The 25,000-nt window shown below is 55.8% G+C and overlaps 1 protein-coding gene across 1 annotated transcript; it reads left to right on the top strand.

Moving 5' to 3' along the window:
• Positions 1 to 4,155: 4,155 nt before the first annotated feature.
• LOC135979522 (alpha-1B-glycoprotein-like) lies at positions 4,156 to 24,459 on the top strand. Its single transcript, XM_065579856.1, has 7 exons — positions 4,156 to 4,281; positions 4,415 to 4,453; positions 7,769 to 8,062; positions 12,413 to 12,709; positions 17,225 to 17,518; positions 21,788 to 22,081; positions 24,157 to 24,459. The coding sequence occupies exons 1-7, from the start codon at positions 4,251 to 4,253 to the stop codon at positions 24,318 to 24,320; spliced, it is 1,413 nt and encodes a 470-aa protein (XP_065435928.1). The 5' UTR covers positions 4,156 to 4,250; the 3' UTR covers positions 24,321 to 24,459.
• Positions 24,460 to 25,000: the final 541 nt, after the last annotated feature.

The following is a 25,000-nucleotide window of genomic DNA, read 5'->3' as shown; positions in this document are numbered from 1 at the left end:
TCCACTAGCTGATTCGCTTGCCTGCATTGTGGTGTCCTCAATCTTTGTTGGTAATATCTGTCTTGGTAGGCCTGCTGTCCTGGGCTCCGTTGAGGCGGGTACCGGGTCCACCGCAATTGGTAATGCTGCCGCCGAGGGTGAGCGTGGTCTAGAGCAATACATGGGGGGGATATCCTCCAAATAATAAGCCTCGTGAGGGGCAGAAGCTTTCGGGAATAGAGGGGCTTGAATCTGTACCTTCTTCATGCGACGATGAGCCTCATCGTCCCACAAAAACCAATAGTCCATTTGCCCCGGCGCTTGGTTTTCCAATGTCAGGCGTAAGGGGGTTAAATGGGTAGGAATATCAAAGGAGCCATACTCGGGCCATGCAGTCCCCAGGGCTGGCCAATCCTGGGTCCAAAGTTGTAAAAAAATGCTTCCTTGACATCCCTTTTTGAACACCGGGTAAGGGCCATTTGCTTAACATATAATCCAAAGGACTATCCTTTGAGGGTTTTACCAGAGACCCACCCATCTGCCTGCTGACACTCTAACAGAGAATTACACAGAGAACAGAGGGAATTATGGCCTGATAGGATCCTATTACAGGAATTTCTACTAATACTGACAGAAGGATCCCAATTCAACCTCAGAGCTTCATCGCACGCAATGGCTTCCACTCTGAGGAATTATGAATGAGAGGCTCAGTTCCGTCCACACACCTAACACCCAAATGTATAAGACAGAAATTCATTAACCGGTTAACCAGACCAGAACCAGAACCAGATAGTGTCTCCTTATCCTATTAGGACTCACCCTATCGGAACATGAACCCCAGGGGCCACGGTGAAGCAGAGAAAAGGGGCGAAACACCCCGTTGGCACCATTCCCGTCCGGAGTCCAATGTCCGAGCTAGGAGAGTCCCGGCGGAGGGAGTCGCCAGTAACTGTCACCAAAATATCAGGTCCACCTAGCTGAGAGCCAATAACAGCCAGACAGGGATAAGGAGGAGTTGCTTTATTCTGCAGAAGAAAGGAGAGCTTTGCACCTTGGTACAAAAACTCTGTCTTACACACATTTTACAGATCCTTTATACACATTCAGACCAAGGTCCTTGCAGTGTTAACACTTGATTGGTGGTGGTCAGACCCGTGCTTTTGCTATCTGGTCAGTGAAAACCGGCTTGGGACCAGCTCTAACTACCTTAAGGCCTTGAAGGGAAAATAGTTGAAAAGTTCAGGCTACTGTGTCCTTAAGGTGTCTGCTCCCCCGTAATGGCTGCTGGCTGACATAACGACTGCTCGGATTAAGGGGGGTCACTAGTAACTTTCACAGGAGGTATAATTTCCTGCCCAGCAAAAGTAGGCCCACAGACACCAGGGAAAGCATTGTGGAACATGAGAGGACAAAACACTTTATTGATTGCATCCCCCCACCCATGAAGAGGAGACGTGGATGGGAACTCGTCCCATCTTCTTGAACTCTGGGAGAAGGGAATAAAAATCCCTGATAAGAAGAAATTGCATCTTTTCAACCGTTTGAACTCAGAAGGGCCAGAGACACTGAACTGAAGCCAGAGATCCCCAGGGCTGCCTTCTAGGGCTGCCCTGAAAGACCCTTTGAATTGACAGATCACTACAAATCTGTCACTCTTTGGATTTACATGGTAACTCATTGGCGTGTTAATGGTTTTTTTTTTTTTTTTTTTTTGCTTTAACCTGCAGAGAACTCTTAATATTTTGCCTAGTTAATAAACCTTTAGATAGTTTATCACAGGATTGGCTACAGATGTTGTCTTTGGTGGAGGATCTAGGGTACCAGTTGATCTCAGGTAAATGACTGGTCTCTTGGGCCAGGAAGCAACCTAAATGTGATGTGATTTTTGGTGTAAGTGACCATCACCACTAATTCCAGGTTGTCTGGCTGGCAAGATAGACTGGAGAACCTAAGGGGACTGTCTGTGACTCCATGCTAAGGCTGGTATAGTGATCTAGGTGTCCACATTTGTTACTGGCTTGGTGCAATCTAATTCTAAAAGCAACCACCAGTTGTGGTGTGTAGTGAGGCGGAGTGGCCTCCCACTGAGCCAAAGCGGGAGGGACCACGCTCTGAGCCCAGATGGGCGGAGCCAAGCTGTGACTGACCCTCCCATCGGAAGTTAGGAGGCGGGACAGGAAGTATAAAGGGCAGGTCCTGGAGCTCAGTTGATCTGCAGCTCCCAGAGGAGACAGACGCCTTCTGCCCACGCCTGAGCCTGGAGACTGAAGGGAGCCTCGCCGAGCTGGGGACTGGCCAGAGCTGCTGGAGCCGCCAGCCAACATAGACACTGAGAAGTGGCTGTGACCGCTGCTGGCTCCCTCCCCCGCGGAGACAGAGGTCACCCAGGGACACCCCGAAGGGAGGGGAGGACGTGGCTCAGGGAGAGCGACTCCAGTCTGGCTGCATTGCTGTGTGAACGCAGTCAGCGTCTTACGGCTGGATTCCCTGCTGACCCAGTGGCAGTGCACTGCACCACCGTTAGGGCCTAGGCTGGGAGATGGTGGAGTCAGCTGGGCCCCGGTTCCTCTATGCCCTGCTGACAACCCCACCTGGAGGGGGCAGCCTCCCACCAAGGACAGGAGGCCTGTGCTAGCCTCCCGTCCGCCAGAGCCAGGAATTTAAACTATCCACTGCTCTGTCCTGCCCAAGCCCTGAGCCTCCCAGACTGTTCCATGCTCTGCTCTGCAGCAGGGCCTGATCCCTGAACCTTCACTGCCCTGCCCATGGCCTGAGCCTCCCAGACAGTTTGATGCTGAGCCCCTGCCCAAGGGCCTCCTGAGCCTTTGCTACTTATATCCTGCCTGTCCTGAACGTTGGACCTGCTGAAGGCTTTGAGCCCAGCACTGTGAGCTTCCCCACAGAAGTGCCTAGTGGTTGCGCAGTCTTTACTGGTGAGATGGGATCCCTAAGCCCACCACAGAGTATCTGAGATGCAGGGAGTGGCACTGACTAGAAACAGGGGGAGAAACTGGGATGTTCAGGTGGGCTTCAGATTCCCAGCAACTCTCCCATCAAACTGCAGGAAAAGGGGGTTCACATGTCACAGTGGTGGAGATGGGGGCATTGTCTCTAGATAGGATGTCTCCATTGGATTCCCATCTCCAGTACGCACTGGTTCATGACCCAGCGTTTCGCTTCTCTGCCGTGAGCTCCATCCGGGCTCCTGCATTTGGGACTATGTTGGGGAGCTGCTGCCTATTTGAATAGAAGGATCTGTACCCCAACACCAGTTCACACCAAGGAGCCTCACACCTCAGGATAACCCGCTCCCCTGTGGGTACACTATGCAGAAGGGATCCCAAGAGACTGCTGGGGAAGGTCGGCTAACTACAATAGCGGCAGAGGGATCAATAAACGGACTCCTTCCTACCTTGGCTTCCCTCCTGGCCCTTTCCCCAGCTCCTCCCTGGGCTGTCTGCACAGATGCTTCTCTCTGGACCTTCACTCCAGCCTCCAGCAACCAGAGAGGTGGGAGAGCTTCTCCCCACAGCCCCCCCATCTCGTCTGGGCTGCCTCCCTTTCTGCTCACTGCCCAGCCCTTCCCCAGCTGGGCTCCATCTCCAACTGGGCTGGGCCCTCCAGCTCCCGTTACCCCTTTCAGTGACAGTGTGGGGTCAATACCCATCACACGGGGTCGGGGTTTAGGGACTGGAAACCCTCCCCAGCCCTGTCACTCCCCGTATGTGCTAAGCTCCCTGCGCTGCAGCAGAACCTCCAAATGTTAGATTAAAACACACCCCAAGGCCACAGCAGGACCAGAGGGCTGGTTTCCGAGTCTTCGCTGTGAATGAGCGAGATCCCTGCTGGGTGTCAATGGGCCGTAGCTCCATTGAGTGAATGGGGCCAGATCCCAGCTGGGGTCAATGGGCCGTAGCTCCACTGGAGTCATTAGAGCTAGATCCCAGCGGGTGTGAGCCAGTGTAACTCATCTGAGGTTCCTTTGCACCAGCTGAATCCCTGGCACACCCCAGGGGGTGTCAGAAACCTGCGGCTGCTGCCCCACCCCCACACCAATTGTCAGCTCTGATAAATGGCCACTTCCCCTATGTACGCCCTACGCACCAGGCGCCAGTGTCTCTCCAGTCCCTGATCTGAGCAGTGACCACGCCTGAGGCTTTGACTTCCTCTGCCTTCGTCAGAGAGGAGGGGCCCTTCCCTCTTCTTGCACCCAGACAGGGCCGGTGGCTGAGCTGAGAACCCAGCTCCGAGCCCAGAACGACCAGCTCAGCATGGCGCTAACTCTCCTTCTGCCTCTGCTGGGTAAGGGACGTTCCTCAGCCCCCATCCCTCTGTGTGTCTGTCCAGTGATACCCCTGTCCCATATCCCTCCATTCTCATACACCCCCCATCCCCTCCCCTGAGCTCTCACTCCCTCTGTTCTCTTCTCTTCCAGCCCCTCTCCTGATTCTCCCCACGCCGGTGACCCCTGCAGGTAACGACGTCTCCTGTCCTTGCTGAGATGCTCGCGGTGGGGTGGGGAGGTCTCAGGCAGTGGGGGGTGGGGATCCCCCTCCTCCCACACTGTGATGTGTGGAATTCAAAGGAAGGGGGGATCCCTGGGTGCGCCCGTGTCATTGGCTGGGTGGGTCAGGCCGCCCCATTCACAGGCATCTCCTGTGGAACCTGCCCCAGCAGCAGCAGCTCCGGTCCGGAGCTATGTCCGTGGGGGTGGAAGAGAGTCCCCAGCGGATGCCTCCCTTTGCTGGGTCCCCGCCCAGGCCATAGGGGAAAAGATGCCCCCGTCCCCATGGGCACTACCCAGCCCCTCATTGGCAGCCTCAGCAGAGAGAGCGAGGGCTGGACGGGTCATGGAGACTGAGCACCCACCTCCCCATTACACTGAGTCCCCCCCAGACAGGGCTCCAGCGGGATGGGGCTGTGTGGAGGGGGGAGCTCTCCCTACCCCAGCTCTGGGCTCCCACAGTGGACTCGGGGCCAGGGGGCACAGACCCAGCACCGCCCAGTGGGACATTAAAAGCAGGTTCTGCAGAGACCCCAGAGGAAACACAGTGGGTGGAAAACTCCCCCCTCCCTTCCCCACATCCGCCTGAATTTCCTCATTTCTCTTTCACGCCTTCTAGCTACAGCTAGGCAGGTCTGAAGGTCGGCTGATGGGTTCTCCCCCCTCTTACACTTCGTTCCCCCAGATGGAGGATGTGGGGTGAATACCCTGATGGGAATGAGGGTCTTCGGTTGAACCATTTGCATCAACAACCCTGCCCCATTCAACCCCCCCTCTGCACCCCACTTCCCCCAGTGTGGAGAATGTGTGGCAGTGAGAACCCAGCCCCAGAGCTCCCTCGCATGAGCATGTTACTGGCTGAGACTCCAACACCCCTCGGGAAGGAGGGGAAAGTCCAGCAGGGACTGGAGCCTGCTCATTCCGGTGGTATCCAATCCCAGCTGTCCCCGGCTCATCTCCCATCCAGATGTGGTGGGTGTAGGGCTCAGCCACTGGGAGAGGATCCAGCTATGCTGTGCTGGGCCCAGCAGGTACTGGGAAGAGGGCTCTGTCCCCACTGGTTTACTGGTGAGCTCCCCCGTGTATATCTGCTGTGGGTTATTTCACAGTCAGGGGGCAGGACAAAGGGAGGTGGGATTAGGCTGACGCCCTGTATTGGGGCCTTGTTCCCCCACCTGCTCTTCCCCTCTGTAGCGAAGGGAGACTCACCCCTGCAGCGCCTCTTGCTGGTCATCTCGGGAATTAGCTCTTCCACCCTCTGGAGCATCCTCTGCAGGCCGGTGTCTCGCCTGCCCCTGGACCCCATGTCCCTCCCAGACCCCAGTGTCCTTTACATCAGGGTTCTGCCCCTTAGCAGCTAACCACAAACTTCCCTCCCAGGGGAACCCCCAAACCCCTTTCGCCACCTTGCCTCAGTGGCTACTGCCAGTCTCCATCTAGCCCCCGCTCCCTGGGGCAGACGCCATCTGTAACCCACTCCTCATCCGCAAGGAGGGTTGGACCAGCTGCGTCTGCCTATTCCTGGGCAGCCCCTCTGCAGCCCTAGTGCCCTTGTTGTGGGCCCTTAACTCAGCCTGGGACTTAGCTAGGCTGGAGCTCCCCAGCTCCCTCTGCCTTCCCCAGCACTGCTCCACCCTAGGTACCCGCCTCAGCTCCCAGCAGCCAGGTCCTTCGCTCTCTAGCTTCTGGAGAGAGCCTCTCCTACAGCCTCTGGCCCTCAGCCCTCTTATAGGGCCAGCTGGGGCCTGGTTGGGGCATAGCCTCAGCTGTGGCTGCTTCTCCAATCAGCCTAGCTTTTTCCAGCCACAGCCCTCTCCAGGGCTGCTTTAACCCCTTCAGGGCTGGAGCGGGGTGACCACTCCACTACACCCTCACTCCATGGCGGTCTCTCCTCTGCCTCTATTCCAGACTCCCTGCCGGCCCCCAGCCTCAGGTTTCCACCTTCTGCCCAGTTACATCTGGAGAGAGAACGTGGGGATCTTGGGGGCTGTACAAGGACCATCAAACGCTCTCCCCATCCCTGGTCCTCAGCTACTTCTCCCTGGCAAAATCTCCACAAGGGTTTATTTCCTAGAGCAGCCGGGAGTTGGTCACCCACCTAGACACAACAGCGATCGGCAACCGAGAAACCCCAGCGGTGGCAGATTGGATGTGTGGTTTGGACACTGAACTGGATCTCAATGGGTCTGGGTCCAATTTATACTGCTAGGTAGTGCCATGGTAGACATTATAGGAAGCCCTGAGCCAGATGTGCCTTGACAATTTGACAGTGCACTGGGACTTGGAGAGGGTCCAGTTCCCAGCCTGCAACAGACTCTCCCAGTGATCTTGGGCCAGTCATTTCCCTTGGGGATCTACAAGGAGACCAATGGTGTTTGGTGCCAAAATCCCATTGAAATTTGTTAGGGGCCTAGCTCTTTTAAGTGCTTGATGCACTCTGGGCCTCAGTTCCCCCACTTAGAAGGGGGATAATTCTTCCTTCTTGCCTCAGGGGTGGGGTGATGGCACATGCACGAATGTCCATGACATACAAAGATGGCAGGATGAGAGGAGCCATCTTACCCCTTGATTTGGCCCTGGGGCGACCGCTGCTGAAATCCTGCGTCCAGTTCTGATCTCCACCATTCAAGGATGGTGATCAATTGGAGAGGGGGCAAGGCAGGGCTTGGATTCTGATTAAAAGTTGCAAAACCTGCCTTAGAGTGAGAGACTCCAGGACCCAAAGCTGTTTAGCCTAACAACAAGAAGGTTCGTATCTGGGGAACAGAAATTTGATAATCGACGGCTTTTCAATTGAACTGACAAAAATCAAACACAACCCTAAGACTGGGAGCTGAAGCAAGACAAATTCAGACTGGCAATAAGGTGCAGATATTAGCAGTGAGGGGAATTCACCACTGGGACAATTTCCCCGGGGTCAAGGTAGATTCTCCAGCACTGGCGATTTCTGAATCAAACCTGAATGTTTCTCTCAGAGATCTGCTCTAGTTCACAGAGGAACCAGTTCAGGGAAGTCCTAGGGCCTGGGTGACACAGGAGGTCGGAGTCCATGATCACAATGGTCACTTCTGGCCTTGGGGTCTATGAAAAGATCCCATAGGGGGGAGAGAGAGAGAGGAGCCGTGTTTTATTTGCCGTGGTGTATTTTACAGCGTGGGGGGTGGGTGCTGGGGAGTGAGATGAGGCTGGTTTGCGATCATGTCTCTCCAGGACTCCTCTCTTCCCCCTTCTCCTTATTCCATCATGGCCTCTCCCTCTGCACTGACCCCTCTGCCTCTGTTCTAGATCCCCCGCCGGCCCCCACGCTCTCTCAGGACCCCGGATATGCAGTGTATCTCCCAGGGGAGCGGGTTACCCTCACGTGTTCGGCTCCTGGGAGTGAGCAGGTTTCAGGATACAGATTCTTCTATCAAGGGCAGCAAGATCCCAGCGCAGTCCTACACCCGAATAACAGCGCCCGGCTGGAGCTCGCAGCTGAGAAGGGAAATGCTGGGAACTACACCTGTGCGTATTGGAGACAGGAATCCAATCGAGAGATCTCATCTAGGAACAGCAGCTCCGTCTCCATCCCAGTGACAGGTGAGCCCCTGTTTTTCCTGCTGTTTGATGGGAGAGTCTCTAGTGATCTGAAGCCCACCTTGTGACAGAGCCTCAGGTGCGGTGCTCTAGAGCCGCTCTGGAGCAGTCCCTGGGAGGGCCCCTTCCATGTGTCAGCCCCCGTAGGGTCACAGTCTCACTAGGGGCCATTTGAATGCAGCACCTCCTGGGAATGAACCTTGGAGCCGTCAGCAGCCCTGGGTCACGCCTCGAGCTCCCCGCAGCGACACCACCTCATTGCACACCTGAGACAGACACTTGCATACCCAAAGGGAGCAACGCGCCCCCACCTTCCTTAAACAGCAGTGACTCTCAGCTAGTGCAGTAACATCAGGAGGTTTATTGGTTATTTCGGAACCAGCGTAGAAAGTCCTTAGTTACCGTCGAGAACAGAAAGTTACAGCAAAGTCCATCTGGGTCAGTCCGGAGTCCAGAGTCCTCTGTAGTCCCAGCCCCTGAGCGTCTTCTGTTTCCCGTAGCCCACACTGAGCAACCCCACCTGGCCCCTCCTCAGTCCTTTGTTCTTGTTACCGGGGAAACCTTGTCACCTGACCCTTCTCCTTAGCCCTTTGTTCTCCAGCTGGTCACAGCCCACTGCCGTCTTGCAGAGGTGGGGCCATCCATGGTCCTTAGCTGCTAGACATGAAATGACAAGAAAATTGGAGTGGCCATTGTCTTCTGGTGCTCTTCATGGGCATGGGGCCCCAGGCTGCTAGCCATCAGCCACACCCAATATCTGGGTCTCTGCAAAGAGTAAACAATCTTTTCCCACCACCTGATTAACCATGCAGCACATTGGGGAAACTGAGGCATGCACCCGATTAATAGAAAATTGCCATATGGTGACACAACCCAATATCTCAGCTTTATTTGCTGCCTCTAATCTGGGCCACTCCCTGCATCTCAGACATTCTGTGGTGGGCATGAGGGTACCACCTGATCAGCAAAGAATGGGCACTGAGAGGGCACTGCTGTGGGGTAGCTCCAGCACTGGGGTCCCAGGTGGGCACTGCTCAGGGGAAGCTCACACCACTGGAGACCTGGCTGGGCACTGTCGGGCCACCCGCTGTGAATCTTCATCCCTGCAGCTGCCTGGATTCCTCTGTCCTGATTTCTATCAGGCAGGGATTGGTTCCTGTCATGTTACCCTGACCCCTTGCTGGCACCAATACGCCAGGATCCTCTGCTGCCGTTGTGTATCAGAGGGGAAGGTGCTACCCTGAGGTGCTCGGCATTCGGGGGTGAAAGCACCATAGGATACAAATTCTTCTCTCAAAGCAGGGATTTGGTCTCTGAAGAGGTCCCTGGTCCCAGTGGAGTGACCGGCTGATGCTCACAGCTGAGACAGAGACAACCCGTCCCGTACCCCTGTTGTGCACTAGGCAACCCAGTCCAGCCAGCGGATCCCACACAGAGTGTCCCTGCCTCCTGCTGGGAAACATGTGGCCACTGTGCAGGGTTGGGATTCAGTGAGATACAGGGGAGCAGTGAGAGGAAACACGGTGGGTGGAAAAACTCCCCCCTCCCTTCTCCACATCCACACTGGCTTCCTCATTTCTGTGCAGTACTTTCTAGCTACTGCTAGGCAGGTCTGATGGCCGGCTGACGGGTTCTCCCCCCTCTTCTGCATTCTGGGGGCAGTGGCAGAAATTGGGGTGAATAACCTGATGGAAATGGGGGTCTTGGAGTTGAACCATTTGCATCAACAACCCTTCCCCCCTCCAACACACTTTCTGCACCCCACTTCTCCAGCATGGAGAGTGTGGGGTAGTGAGAGCCCAGCCCCACAACTCTCTAGGGGGGAGCATGTTACTGGCTGAGACTCCAGCACCCACCAGGCAGGAGGGGAGAGTGCAGCGGGGACCGGAGGTGGCTCATTTCTTGGTGGGATCCCCTCACAGTTGTCCCCCTCCCCAATCCCATCCAGATGGGTGGGAGTTGGAGCTCAGATATTGGGAGAGGATCTAGCCAGGCTGTGCTGGGCCCAGCAGGTACTGGGGAGGGGGCGCTGTTCCCACAAGTTTCCTGGAGAGCTCCCCCATGTATATCTGCCATCAAGTGAGGCCCTGGGTTGGGGCCTTGTTCCCCCACCTGCTCTTCCCCTCTGTAGCGAAGTGAGACTCACCCCTGTGGTGCCTCTTGCTGGTCATCTTGGGAATTAGCTCTTCCGGCCTCTGGAGCACCCTCTGCAGGCTGGTGTCTCACCTGCCACTGGACCCCATGTCCCTCCCAGACCCCAGTGTCCTTTACATCAGGGTTCTGCCCCCTACCAGCAACCCACAAACTCCCCTCCCAGGGGAACCCCCAAACCCCTATCGCCACCTTGCCTCAGTGGCTACTGCCAGTCTCCATTTAGCCCCCGCTCCCTGGGGCAAATGCCGTCTGTAATCCACTCATCACCGGCAAGGGGGGTTGGACCAGCTGTGTCTGCCTATTCCTGGGCAGCCCCTCTGCAGCCCCAGTGCCCTTGTTGTGGGCCCTTAACTCAGCCTGGGACTTAGCTAGGCTGGAAATCCCCAGCTCCCTCTGCCTTCCCCAGCACTGCTCCACCCTAGGTACCCGCCTCAGCTCCCAGCAGCCAGGTCCTTCACTCTCTAGCTTCTAGAGAGAGTCTCTCCTACAGCCTCTGGCCCTCAGCCCTCATGTAGGGCCAGCTGTGGCCTGGTTGGGGCATGGCCTCAGCTGTGGCTGCTTCTCCAATCAGCCTGGCTTTTTCCAGCCACAGCCCTCTCCAGGGCAGCTTTAAGCCCTTCAGGGCTGGAGCGGGGTGGCCACCCTGCTACACCCTCACTCCATGGGGGTCTCTCCCCTGCCTCTATTCCAGACTCACTGCCGGCCCCCAGCCTCAGGTTTCCACCTTCTGCCCAGTTACATCTGGAGAGAGAACGTGGAGATCTTGGTGGCTGTACAAGGACTATCAAACGCTCTCCCCATCCCTGGTCCTCAGCCACTTCTCCCTGAGAAAATCTACACCAGGGTTTATTTCCTAGAGCAGCCAGGAGCTGGTCACCCAAATAGACACCACAGTGATCGGCAACTGAGAAACCCCAGCGGTGGCAGATTGGATGAGTGGTTTGGACACGGAACTGGGTCTCAGTGGGTCTGGGTCCAATTTATACTCTTAGGTAGTGCTAGGGTGACCAGATGTCCGATTTTATAGGGACAGTCCTGATTTTTGGGTCTTTTTCTTATAGAGGCTCCTATTACCCCCCCACCCCCATCCAGATTTTTCCCATTTGCTGTCCGGTCACCCTAGGTAGTGCCATGGCAGACATTATAGGAAGCCCTGAGCCAGATGTGCCTTGACAATTCGACAGTGCGCTGGGACTTGGAGAGGGTCCGGTTCCCAGCCTGCCACAGACTCTCCCCGTGACCTAGGACCAGTCACTTCCCTTGGGGATCTCCAAGGAGACCAATGGTGTTTGGTGCCAAAATCCCATTGAAATTTGTTAGGGGCCTAACTCTTTTAAGCGCCTGATGCACTCTGGGCCTCATTTCCCCCAATTAGAATAGGGATAATTCCTCCTTCTTGCCTCAGGGGTGGGGTGCTGGCACATGCACGAATGTCCATGGCATACAAAGATGCCAGGATGAGAGGAGCCATCTTACCCCTGGGTTTGGCCCTGGGCCGACCGCTGCTTGTATCCTGCATCCAGTTCTGGTCTCCACCATTCAAGGATGGAGATGAATTGGAGAGGGGGCAGGGCAGGGTTAGGATTCTGATTAAACGGTTGCAAAACCTGCCTTAGAGTGAGAGACTCCAGGAGCTGGAGCTGTTTAGCCTAACAATGAGAAGGTTCCTATCTGGGGAACAGAAGTTTGATAATCGATGGCTCTTCAATTGAACCGACAAAGATCAAACACACCCCAAAGGCTGGGAGCTAAAGCTAGACAAATTCAGACTGGCAATAAGGTGCAGATTTTAGCAGTGAGGGGATTCACCACTGGGACAATTCCACAGGGTCAAGGTAGATTCTCCAGCACTGGCGATTTCTGAATCAAGTCTGAATGTTTCTCTCAGAGATCAGCTCTAGGTCACAGAGGAATCAGTTCAGGGAAGTCCTAGGGCCTGGGTGACACAGGAGGTCAGACTCCATGATCACAATGGTCCCTATTGGCCTTGGGATCTATGAAAAGATCCCATAGGGAGAGAGAGAGACACACAGACACGGGCTATGGTTCATTTGCCATGGTGTATTTACCAGTGTGGGAGGTGGGGGCTGGGCAGTGAGATGAGGCTGGCTCACCAGGACTCATCTCTTCCCCTTTCTCTCTTCTCCTTATTCCACCGTGGCCTCTCCCTCTGCACTGACCCCTCTGCCTCTGTTCTAGATCCCCCGCCGGCCCCCACACTCTCTCGGGACCCCGAGTACACAGTGTATCTCCCAGGGGAGCGGGTTACCCTCACGTGCTCGGCTCCTGGGGATGAGCTGGCTTCGGGATACAGATTCTTCTATCAAGGAGGGCAGCAGGACCCCAGCGTAGTCCAACACCCAAATGAAGGTGCCCGGCTGGAGCTCACAGCTGAGAAGGGAAATGCTGGGACATACACCTGTGCGTACTGGAGATGGGAATCCAATCGGGAGATCTCATCTAGGAACAGCAGCTCCGTCTCCATCCCAGTGACAGGTGAGCCCCTGTTTTTCTTGCTGTTTGATGGGAGAGTCTCTAGTGATCTGAAGCCCACCCTGTGACAGAGCCTCAGGTGCGGTGCTCTAGAGCCGCTCTGGAGCAGTCCCTGGGAGGGCCCCTTCCATGTGTCAGCCCCCGTAGGGTCACAGGCTAGGTCTATACTACCCGCCTGAATCGGCGGGTAGAAATCGACCTCTTGGGGATCGATTTATCGCGTCCCGTCGGGACGCGACAATCGATCCCCGAATCGGCGCTCTTACTCCACCAGCGGAGGTGGTAGTAAGCGCCGCCGACAGAAAGCCGCAGAAGTCGATTTTGCCGCCGTCCTCACAACGGGGTAAGTCGGCTGCGATACGTCGAATTCAGCTACGCTATTCACGTAGCTGAATTTGCGTATCTTAAATCGACTCCCCCCTGTAGTGTAGATGTACCCACAGTCTCACTAGGGGCGATTTGGCTGCAGCACCTCCTGGGATTGAACCTTGGACCCTTCAGCCCCCCTGGGTCACACCTCGAGCTCCCCGCAGCGACACCACCTCATTGCACACCTGAGACAGACACTTGCAGACCCGAAGGGAGCAACGCGCCCCCACCTTCCTTAAACTGCAGTGACTCTCAGCGAGTGCGGTAACAGCAGGAGGTTTATTGGCTATTTCGGAACCAGCGTAGAAAGTCCTTAGTTACCGTCAAGAACAGAAAGTTACAGCAAATTCCATCTGGGTCAGTCCAGAGTCCTCTGGCCCCTCTGTAGTCCCAGTCCCTGAGCGTCTTCTGCTGCCAGCAGCCCACACTTGCAACCCCACCTGGCCCCTCCTCAGTCCTTTGTTCTTGTTACTGGGAAACCTTGTCACCTGACCCTTCTCCTTAGCCTTTTGTTCTCCAGCTGGTCACAGCCCTCTACCGTCCTGCAGAGGGGGGGCCATCCATGGTCGTTAGCTCTAGACATGAAATGTCCAGGAAATTGGAGTGGCCATTGTCTTCTGGGACTCTTCATGGGCATGGGGCACCATACCCCAGACTGCTAACCATCAGCCACACCCAATATCTGGGTCTCTGCAAAGAGGAAACAATCTTTTCCCACCACCTCATTAGCCATGCAGCACATAGGGGAAACTGAGGCATGCACCCAATTAATAGAAAATTGCCATATGGTGACACAACCCAACGTCTCAGCTTTACTCCCTGCCTCTAGTCAGTGCCACTCCCTGCATCTCAGACACTCTGTGGTGGGCACAGGGGTCCCACCTGATCAGCAAAGAATGGGCACTGAGAGGGCACCACTGTGGGGTAGCTCCAGCACTGGGGTCCCAGGTGGGCACTGCTTGAGGGAAGCTCACACCACTGGAGACCTGGCTGGGCACTGTCGGGACCACCCACTGTGAATCTTCATCCCTGCTGCTGCCTGGATTCCTCAGTCATGATTTCTATCAGGCAGGGATTGGTTACTGTCATGTTACCCTGACCCCCTGCTGGCACCAATACGCCAGGATCCTCTCCTGCCTTCGTGTATCAGAGGGGAAGGTGCTACCCTGGGGTGCTCGGCATTCGGGGGTGAAATCACCATAGGATACAAATTCTTCTCTCAAAGCAGGAATTTGGTCTCTGAAGAGGTCCCTGGTCCCAGTGGAGTGACCGGCTGATGCTCACAGCTGAGACAGAGACCACCCGTCCCGTACCCCGGCTGTGCACTGGGCAACCCAGTCCAGCCAGCGGATCCCACACAGAGTGTCCCTGCCTCCTGCTGGGAAACATGTGGGCACTGTGCAGGGTTGGGGCTCAGTGAGATACAGGGGAGCAGTGAGAGGAAACGCGGTGGGTGGAAAAACTTCCCCCTCCCTTCCCCACATCCACCCTGGCTTCCTCATTTCTGTGCAGTACTTTCTAGCTACTGCTAGGCAGGTCTGATGGTCGGCTGACAGGTTCTCCCCCCTCTTCTGCCTCTGCCCCAAGAATGGAGAACGTGGGGTAGTGAAAGCCCAGCTCCACAACTCCCTAGGGTGAGCGTGTTACTGGCTGAGACTCCAGCACCCACCAGGCAGGAGGGGAGAGTCCAGCGGGGACCGGAGGTGGCTCATTTCTTGGTGGGATCCCCTTACAGTTGTACCCCTCCCCTCTCCCATCCAGGGGGGTGGGGGTTGGAGCTCAGATACTGGGACTGGATCTAGCCAGGCTGTGCTGGGCCCAGCAGGTACTGGGGAGGGGGCGCTGTTCCCACAAGTTTACTTGAGAGCTCCCCCATGTATATCTGCCAACAAGTGAGGCCCTGGGTTGGGGCCTTGTTCCCCCACCTGCTCTACTCCTCTGTAGCGAAGTGAGACTTACCCCTGCAGTGCATCTTGCTGGTCATCTTGGGAATTAGCTCTTCCAGCCTCTGGAGCAGCCTCTGCAGGCAGGTGTCACCCCTGCCACTGGACCCCATGTCCCTCCCAGACCCCAGTGTCCTTTACATCAGGGTTCTGCCCCCTACCAGTAACCCACAAACTCCCCTCCCAGGGGAACCCCCAAACCCCTATCCCCACCTTGGGTCAGTGGCTACTGCCAGTCTCCATCTAGCCCCCGCTCCCTGGGGCAGACGCCGTCTGTAACCCACTCCTCATCCGCAAGGGGGGTTGGACCAGCTGCGTCTGCCTATTCCTGGGCAGCCCCTCTGCAGCCCTAGTGCCCTTGTTGTGGGCCCTTAACTCAGCCTGGGGCTTAGCTAGGCTGGAGCTCCCCAGCTCCCTCTGCCTTCCCCAGCACTGCTCCACCCTAGGTACCCACCTCAGCTCCCAGCAGCCAGGTCCTTCACTCTCTAGCTTCTAGAGAGAGAGTCTCTCCTACAGCCTCTGGCCCTCAGCCCTCTTATAGGGCCAGCTGTGGCCGCTTCTCCAATCAGCCTAGCTTTTTCCAGCCACAGCCCTCTCCGGGGCTGCTTTAACCTCTTCAGGGCTGGAGCGGGGTGACCACCCTGCTACACCCTCACTCCATGGGGGTCTCTCCCCTGCCTCTATTCCAGACTCCCTGCCGGCCCCAGCCTCAGGTTTCCACCTTCTGCCCAGTTACATCTGGAGAGAGAATGTGGAGATCTTGGTGGCTGTACAAGGACTATCAAACGCTCTCCCCATCCCCGTTCCTCAGCCACTTCTCCCTGAGAAAATCTACACCAGGGTTTATTTCCTAGAGCAGCCAGGAGCTGGTCACCCAAATAGACACCACAGTGATCGGCAACTGAGAAACCCCAGCGGTGGCAGATTGGATGTGTGGTTTGGACACGGAACTGGGTCTCAGTGGGTCTGGGTCCAATTTATACTCTTAGGTAGTGCTAGGGTGACCAGATGTCCGATTTTATAGGGACAGTCCTGATTTTTGGGTCTTTTTCTTATAGAGGCTCCTATTACCCCCCCACCCCCATCCAGATTTTTCCCATTTGCTGTCCGGTCACCCTAGGTAGTGCCATGGCAGACATTATAGGAAGCCCTGAGCCAGATGTGCCTTGACAATTCGACAGTGCGCTGGGACTTGGAGAGGGTCCGGTTCCCAGCCTGCCACAGTCTCTCCCTGTGACCTTAGACCAGTCACTTCCCTTGGGGATCCACAAGGAGACCAATGGTGTTTGGTGCCAAAATCCCATTGAAATTTCTTGGGGGCCTAACTCTTTTAAGTGCTTGATGCACTCTGGGCCTCAGTTCCCCAATTAGAATGGGGATAATTCCTCCTTCTTGCCTCAGGGGTGGGGTGCTGGCACATGCACGAATGTCCATGGCATACAAAGATGCCAGGATGAGAGACGCCATCTTACCCCTGGGTTTGGCCCTGAGACGACCGCTGCTTGTATCCTGCATCCAGTTCTGGTCTCCACCATTCAAGAATGGTGATAAATTGGAGCGGGGGCAGGGCAGGGTTAGGGTTCTGATTAAACGGTTGCAAAACCTGCCTTAGAGTGAGAGACTCCAGGAGCTCGAGCTGTTTAGCATTAACAACGAGAAGGTTCCTATCTGGGGAACAGAAATTTGATAATCAACGGCTCTTCAATTGAACCGACAAAGATCAAACACACCCCAAATGCTGGGAGCTGAAGCAAGACAAATTCAGACTGGCAATAAGATGCAGATTTTAGCAGTGAGGGGAATTCACCACTGGGACAATTCGACAGGGTCAAGGTGGATTCTCAATTGCTGGCGATTTCTAAATCAAGCCTGAATGTTTCTCTCAGAGATCTGCTTTAGGTCACAGAGGAATCAGTTCAGGGAAGTCCTAGGGCCTGGGTGACACAGGAGATTGGACTCGATTATCACGATGGTCCCTTTTGGCCTTGGGATCTATGAAAAGATCCCATGGGGGTGGAGGGGGAGAGAGAGAGAGAGAGAGAGACGGGCTGTGGTTCATTTGCCGTGGTGTATTTACCAGTGTGGGAGGTGGGTGCTGGGCAGTGAGATGAGGTTGGCTCACCAGGACTCATCTCTTCCCTTTCTCCCTTCTCCTTATTCCATCGTGGCCTCTCCCTCTGCACTGACCCGTCTGCCTCTGTTCTAGATCCCCCGCCGGCCCCCACACTCTCTCAGGACCCCTGGTACACAGTGTATCTCCCAGGGGAGCGGGTTACCCTCACGTGCAAGGCTCCTGGGAGTGAGCTGGATTGGAGATACAGATTCTTCTCTCAAGGGCATCAGGACCCCAGCATAGTCCAACACCCGAATGAAGGCGCCCGGCTGGAGCTCACAGCTGAGAAGGGAAATGCTGGGACATACACCTGTGCGTACTGGAGACGGGAATCCGATCGAAAGATCTCATCTAGGAACAGCAGCTCCGTCTCCATCACAGTGACAGGTGAGCCCCTGTTTTTCCTGCTGTTTGATGGGAGAGTCTCTAGGGATCTGACGCCCACCCTGTGACAGAGCCTCAGGTGCGGTGCTCTAGAGCCGCTCTGGAGCAGTCCCTGGGAGGGCCCCATCCATGTGTCAGCCCCCGTAGGGTCACAGTCTCACTAGGGGCCATTTGGCTGCAGTACCTCCTGGGACTGAACCTTGGAGCCTTCAGCCCCCCTGGGTCACGCCTCGAGCTCCCCGCAGCGACACCACCTCATTGCACACCTGAGAGACACTTGCACACCCAAAGGGAGCAACGCGCCCCCCCACCTTCCTTAAACTGCAGTGACTCTCAGGAGGTTTATTGGCTATTTCGGAAACAGTGTAGAAAGTCCTTAGTTACCGTCGAGAACAGAAAGTTACAGCAAAGTCCATCTGGGTCAGTCCAGAGTCCAGAGTCCTCTGGCCCCTCTGTAGTCCCAGTCCCTGAGCATCTTCTGCTTCCAGCATCTCACAGTCAGCAACCCCACCTGGCTCCTCCTCAGTCCTTTGTTCTTGTTACCGAGGAAATCTTGTCACCTGACCCTTCTCCTTAGCCCTTTGTTCTCCAGCTGGACACAGCCCACTGCCGTCCTGCAGAGGGGGGGCCATCCATGGTCGTTAGCTGCTAGGCATTAAATGTCCGGGAAATTGCAGTGGCCATTTTCTTCTTGGGCTCTCCATGGGCCTGGGCCCCAAGCCCCAGGCCGCTAGGCATCAGCCACACCCGATATCTGGGTCTCTGTAAAGGGTAAACAATCTCTTCCCACCCCCTCATTAGCCATGCAGCACATAGGGGAAACTGAGGCATGCACAATATTAATAGAAAATTGCCATATGGTCACCCCCCCAACACCTCAGCTTCACTCCCTGCCTCTAGTCAGGGCCACTCCCTGCATCTCAGACACTCTGTGGTGGGCACGGGGTGCCAACTGATCAGCAAAGAATGGGCACTGAGAGGGCACTGCTGTGGGGTAGCTCCAGCACTGGGGTCCTAGGTGGGCACTGCTCGGGGGAAGCTCACACCACTGGAGACCTGGCTGGGCACTGTCGGGGCCACCCACTGTGAATCTTCATCCCTGCAGCTGCCTGGATTCCTCAGTCATGGTTTCTATCAGGCAGGGAGTGGTTACTGTCATGTTACCCTGACCCACTGCTGGCACCAATATGCCAGGATCCTCTCCTGCCTTCGTGTATCAGAGAGGAAGGTGCTACCCTGAGGTGCTCGGCATTCAGGGGTGAAAGCACCACAGGATACAAATTCTTCTCTCAAAGCAGGGATTTGGTCTCTGAAGAGGTCCCTGGTCCCAGTGGAGTGACCGGCTGATGCTCACAGCTGAGACAGAGACCACCCATCCTGTACCCCGCCTGTGCACTGGGCAACCCAGTCCAGCCAGCGGATCCCACACAGAGTGTCCCTGCCTCCTGCTGGGAATCATGTGAGCACTGTGCAGGGTTGGGGCTCAGCGAGATACAGGGGAGCAGTGAGAGGAAACGCGGTGGGTGGAAAAACTCCCCCCTCCCTTCCCCACATCCACACTGGCCTCCGCATTTCTGTGCAGTACTTTCTAGGTACGGCAACGCAGATCTAATGGTCGGCTGACGGGTTCTCCTCCCTCTTCTGCCTCTGCCCCCAGAATGCAGAACATGGGGTGAATACCCTGATGGAAATGGGGGTCTTGGGGTTGAACCATTTGCATCAGCAACCCTTCCCCACTCCAACGCTCTTTCTGCACCCCTCTTCTCCAGCATGGAGAGTGTGGGGTAGTGAGAGCCCAGCCCCACAACTCCCTAGGGTGAGCGTGTTACTGGCTGAGACTCCAGCACCCACCGGGCAGGAGGGGAGAGTCCAGCGGGGACCGAAAGTGGCTCATTTCTTGGTGGGATCCCCTCACAGTTGTCCCCCTCCCCGCTCCCGTCCAGGTGGTGGGGGTTGGAGCTCAGATACTGGGAGAGGATCCAGCCATGCTGTGCTGGGCCCAACAGGTACTGATGAGGGGGCACTGCTCCCACAAGTTTACTGGAGAGCTCCCCCATGTATATCTGCCATCAAGTATGTCACAGTCAGGGAGCAGGAGAAAAGGAGGTGGGACTAGGTTGAGGCCCTGTGTTGGGGCCTTGTTCCCCGATCTGCTCTTCCCCTCTGTAGTGAAGTGAGACTGACCCCTGCGGCGCCTCTTGCTGGTCATCTCGGGAATTAGCTCTTCCAGCGTCTGGAGCAGCCTCTGCAGGCCGGTGTCTCTCCTGCTACTGGACCCCATGTCTCTCCCAGACCCCAGTGTCCTTTACATCAGGGTTCTGCCCCTTAGCAGCAACCCACAAACTCCCCTCCCAGGGGAACCCCCAAACCCCTATCCCCACCTTGCCTCAGTGGCTACTGCCAGTCTCCATTTAGCCCCCGCTCCCTGGGGCAGACGCCGTCTGTAACCCACTCATCATCGGCAAGGGGGGTTGGACCAGCTGCCTCTGCCTATTCCTGGGCAGCCCCTCTGCAGCCCTAGTGCCCTTGTTGTGGGCCCTTAACTCAGCCTGGGGCTTAGCTAGGCTGGAGCTCCCCAGCTCCCTCTGCCTTCCCCAGCACTGCTCCACCCTAGGTACCCACCTCAGCTCCCAGCAGCCAGGGCCTTCACTCTCTAGCTTCTAGAGAGAGAGTCTCTCCTACAGCCTCTGGCCCTCAGCCCTCTTATAGGGCCAGCTGTGACCTGGTTGGGGCGTGGCCTCAGCTGTGACTGCTTCTCCAATCAGCCTAGCTTTTTCCAGCCACAGCCCTCTCCAGGGCTGCTTTAACCCCTTGAGGACTGGAACGGGGTGGCCACCCCGTGACACCCTCACTCCATCGGGGTCTCTCCCCTGCCTCTATTCCAGACTTCCTGCCAGCCCCCAGCCTCAGGTTTCCACCTTCTGCCCAGTTATATCTGGAGAGAGAACATAGAGATCTTGGTGGCTGTACAAGGACCATCAAACGCTCTCCCCATCCCTGGTCCTCAGTCACTTCTCCCTGGCAAAATCTACACCAGGGTTTATTTCCTAGAGCAGCCAGGAGCTGGTCACCCACCTAGACACCACAGGCATCAGCAACTGAGAACCCCAGCGGTGGCAGATTGGATGTGTTGTTTGGATACTGAACAGGGTCTCAGTGTGCCAGGATCTGATTTATACTGCTAGGTAGTGCCATGGCAGACATTATAGGAAGCCCTGAGCGAGATGTGCCTTGACAATTCGACAGTGCGCTGGGACTTGGAGAGGGTCCGGTTCCCAGCCTGCCACAGTCTCTCCCTGTGACCTTAGACCAGTCACTTCCCTTGGGGATCCACAAGGAGACCAATGGTGTTTGGTGCCAAAATCCCATTGAAATTTCTTGGGGGCCTAACTCTTTTAAGTGCTTGATGCACTCTGGGCCTCAGTTCCCCCAATTAGAATGGGGATAATTCCTCCTTCTTGCCTCAGGGGTGGGGTGCTGGCACATGCACGAATGTCCATGGCATACAAAGATGCCAGGATGAGAGACGCCATCTTACCCCTGGGTTTGGCCCTGGGACGACCGCTGCTTGTATCCTGCATCCAGTTCTGGTCTCCACCATTCAAGAATGGTGATAAATTGGAGCGGGGGCAGGGCAGGGTTAGGGTTCTGATTAAACGGTTGCAAAACCTGCCTTAGAGTGAGAGACTCCAGGAGCTCGAGCTGTTTAGCATTAACAACGAGAAGGTTCCTATCTGGGGAACAGAAATTTGATAATCAACGGATCTTCAATTGAACCGACAAAGATCAAACACACCCCAAATGCTGGGAGCTGAAGCAAGACAAATTCAGACTGGCAATAAGATGCAGATTTTAGCAGTGAGGGGAATTCACCACTGGGACAATTCGACAGGGTCAAGGTGGATTCTCAATTGCTGGCGATTTCTAAATCAAGCCTGAATGTTTCTCTCAGAGATCTGCTTTAGGTCACAGAGGAATCAGTTCAGGGAAGTCCTAGGGCCTGGGTGACACAGGAGATTGGACTCGATGATCACGATGGTCCCTTTTGGCCTTGGGATCTATAAAAAGATCCTATGGGGGGGGGGGGGGAGAGAGAGAGAGAGAGAGAGACGGGCTGTGGTTCATTTGCCGTGGTGTATTTACCAGTGTGGGAGGTGGGTGCTGGGCAGTGAGATGAGGTTGGCTCACCAGGACTCATCTCTTCCCTTTCTCCCTTCTCCTTATTCCATCGTGGCCTCTCCCTCTGCACTGACCCGTCTGCCTCTGTTCTAGATCCCCCGCCGGCCCCCACACTCTCTCAGGACCCCTGGTACACAGTGTATCTCCCAGGGGAGCGGGTTACCCTCACGTGCAAGGCTCCTGGGAGTGAGCTGGATTGGAGATACAGATTCTTCTCTCAAGGGCATCAGGACCCCAGCATAGTCCAACACCCGAATGAAGGCGCCCGGCTGGAGCTCACAGCTGAGAAGGGAAATGCTGGGACATACACCTGTGCGTACTGGAGACGGGAATCCGATCGAAAGATCTCATCTAGGAACAGCAGCTCCGTCTCCATCACAGTGACAGGTGAGCCCCTGTTTTTCCTGCTGTTTGATGGGAGAGTCTCTAGGGATCTGAAGCCCATCCTGTGACAGAGCCTCAGGTGCGGTGCTCTAGAGCCGCTCTGGAGCAGTCCCTGGGAGGGCCCCATCCATGTGTCAGCCCCCGTAGGGTCACAGTCTCACTAGGGGCCATTTGGCTTCAGCGCCTCCTGGGACTGAACCTTGGAGCCTTCAGCACCCCTGGGTCACGCCTCGAGCTCCCCGCAGCAACACCACCTCATTGCACACCTGAGACAGACACTTGCACACGCAAAGGGAGCAACGCGCCCCCACCTTCCTTAAACTGCAGTGACTCTCAGCGAGTGCGGTAACAGGAGGAGGTTTATTGGCTATTTCGGAACCAGCGTAGAAAGTCCTTAGTTACCGTCGAGAACAGAAAGTTACAGCAAAGTCCATCTGGGTCAGTCCAGAGTCCTCTGGCCCCTCTGTAGTCCCAGTCCCTGAGCGTCTTCTGCTGCCAGCAGCCCACACTGAGCAACCCCACCTGGCCCCTCCTCAGTCCTTTGTTCTTGTTACCAGGGAAACCTTGTCACCTGCCCCTTCTCCTTAGCCCTTTGTTCTCCAGCTGGTCACAGCCCACTGCCTTCCTGCAGAGTGGGGGCCATCCATGGGCATTAGTTGCTGGACATCAAATGTCCGGGAAATTGGAGTGGCCATTGTCTTCTTGGGCTCTTCATGGGCATGAGCCCCAAGCCCCAGGCTCTAGGCATCAGCCAAACCCAATATCTGGGTCTCTGCAAAGAGTAAACAATCTCTTCCCACCACCTCCTAAGCGTGCAGCACATAGGGGAAACTGAGGCATGCACACTTTTAATAGAAAATTGCCATATGGTGACACACCCCAACGTCTCAGCTTTATTCCCTGCCTCTAGTCAGGGCCATTCCCTGCATCTCAGACACTCTGTGGTGGGCACAGGGGTCCCACCCCATCAGCAAAGAATGGAAAGCGAGAAGGCACTGCTGTGGTGAGCATGTTACTGCCAGAAACCCAACACCCAATGGGCAGGAGTGGAGAGGCCAGCAAGGACTGGAGGCTGCTCATTATTTGTTGGGATCCCATCCCAGTTGTCCCCCTCCCCTCTTCCATCTAGGTGGGTGGGGGTTGGAGCTCAGACAGTGGGAGAGGATCTAGCCAGGCTGTGCTGGGCCCAGCAGGTCCTTGGGAGGGGGCGCTGTTCCCACAGGCTTACTGGAGAGCTCCCCCATGTATATCTGCCATCAAGTATGTCACAGGCACTGGAGCACGAGACAGGGAGGTGGGACTAGGTTGAGGCCCTGTGTTGGGGCCTTGTTCCCCCTTCTGCTCTTCCCCTCACTCCCTGGGGGTCTCTCCCCTGCCTCTGTTCCAGACTCCCTGCTGGCCCCCAGGCTCTCTCTGCACCGTCCTCCGTCCGCCCCCCATACACCATTTATCTCCTAGGGGAACTGCTCACATTCATCTGCTCAGCTCTCGGGCTGTCCGAGGGATGAAATCCAGGTTCTACCAGCACTTGGGTGAAATCTCCAACCCCAACAACTGGGACCAGATGGAAATCAAGGCTGGGCCAGGACCCTGCTCCTGGGACTACACAATACACCAGGCTCCAGCAGAGGCCATATCCATGCGGGGTGACCCTCTCTCAATAGCAGTGCAGAATAAGGCCTCTTTCTCTTTCTCTTTAGCCCTGGGGCCGACCTACCTGATCTCCTACATCACACACAAGTCACACGGTACATTGGGTTGCAGGTCACTGCTGTACTAGGGTGAAGTGTGGAGGTGTCTAGGGCTGCAACTTCCTCTCCTATTGGTTTGCAGTAAGATCCTGGGGTATGGTGCAGTGCTTTGTCGGGGTGCAGTGTAATATTGGGGTGTGGTGTGATGCCAGATTGGGGTGCAGGGTCAGGTTGGGATGCAGTTGAATTGCCGGGGGCAACTATTCCTCCTGTGGGATCCCTCCCTCGCTCCAGTTAGCCAGTAACAACCTTCTCCCCGGCATCTCCTCCTCCTGGCTCTCTGAGCCCCTTCTCCTGCAGTGAAATCTCACCCGTTGTCTTTTCCAGATACCCCTGCAGCTCCCACCCTCTCCCTGAGCCTCCCACACCAGCTGTACCTCTCCAGGGAGTCTGTTATGTTCACGTGTTCAGATCCTTCCAGTGATTACACTGTTACAGGATTCCAGTTTTCCAGATTATCTCCTCCGGTAACAGTGACACGCACACCCTGAGATATGTAATGCAGAAAAACACCGGATCATACACTTGTGCATACTGGGTAGAGCCATCAGGTGGCAGGATGAAATCTGTGGAGACTCCCACTGTTTCCATCAATGTGACGTGTGAGCTCTGAGCTGTCCCCAGCTTCTCTTGGAGTTTGTACATTCTCGAGACACCCCATCTCCTTTGGGGAATCCAGGACCTGCAGCCAATGAGATGAATGTCACACACAGAGCAGGGCTGATCCCCACCAGCAGGGGGCAGCAGGGATAGACACAAACAGACATTGAGACACACATACACGCATGGATCTCTACTGAATGCCAAACCCCCAAACCCTTTCCCCCACCTCCAGCCGAGCTCCTTTCCCCAACATCCCCAGATGGACAGCGTGGGGTGACAAGGACGATGGGAATGGGGCTGTCGAGGTTCCATCAATGATCCTCCCAGCCTCAGCTTCCCATCCTCTGCCCAGTTACAGCTGGAGAGAGAACATGGAGATCTTGGTGGCTGGACAAGGACCATCAAAGGCCCTCCCCATCCCCGTTCCTCAGCCACTTCTCCCTGGCAAAATCTACACCAGGGGTTATTTCCTAGAGCAGCAGGGAGCTGATCACCCACCTAGACACAACAACGGTCGGCAACCGAGAAACCCCAGTGGTGGCAGACTGGATGTGTAGTTTGGACACTG

This window comes from Chrysemys picta, unplaced genomic scaffold (assembly GCF_011386835.1).
Source record: "Chrysemys picta bellii isolate R12L10 unplaced genomic scaffold, ASM1138683v2 scaf954, whole genome shotgun sequence".
NCBI lineage: Eukaryota > Metazoa > Chordata > Testudines > Emydidae > Chrysemys > Chrysemys picta.
This window is presented reverse-complemented; position numbering and strand designations above follow the sequence as displayed.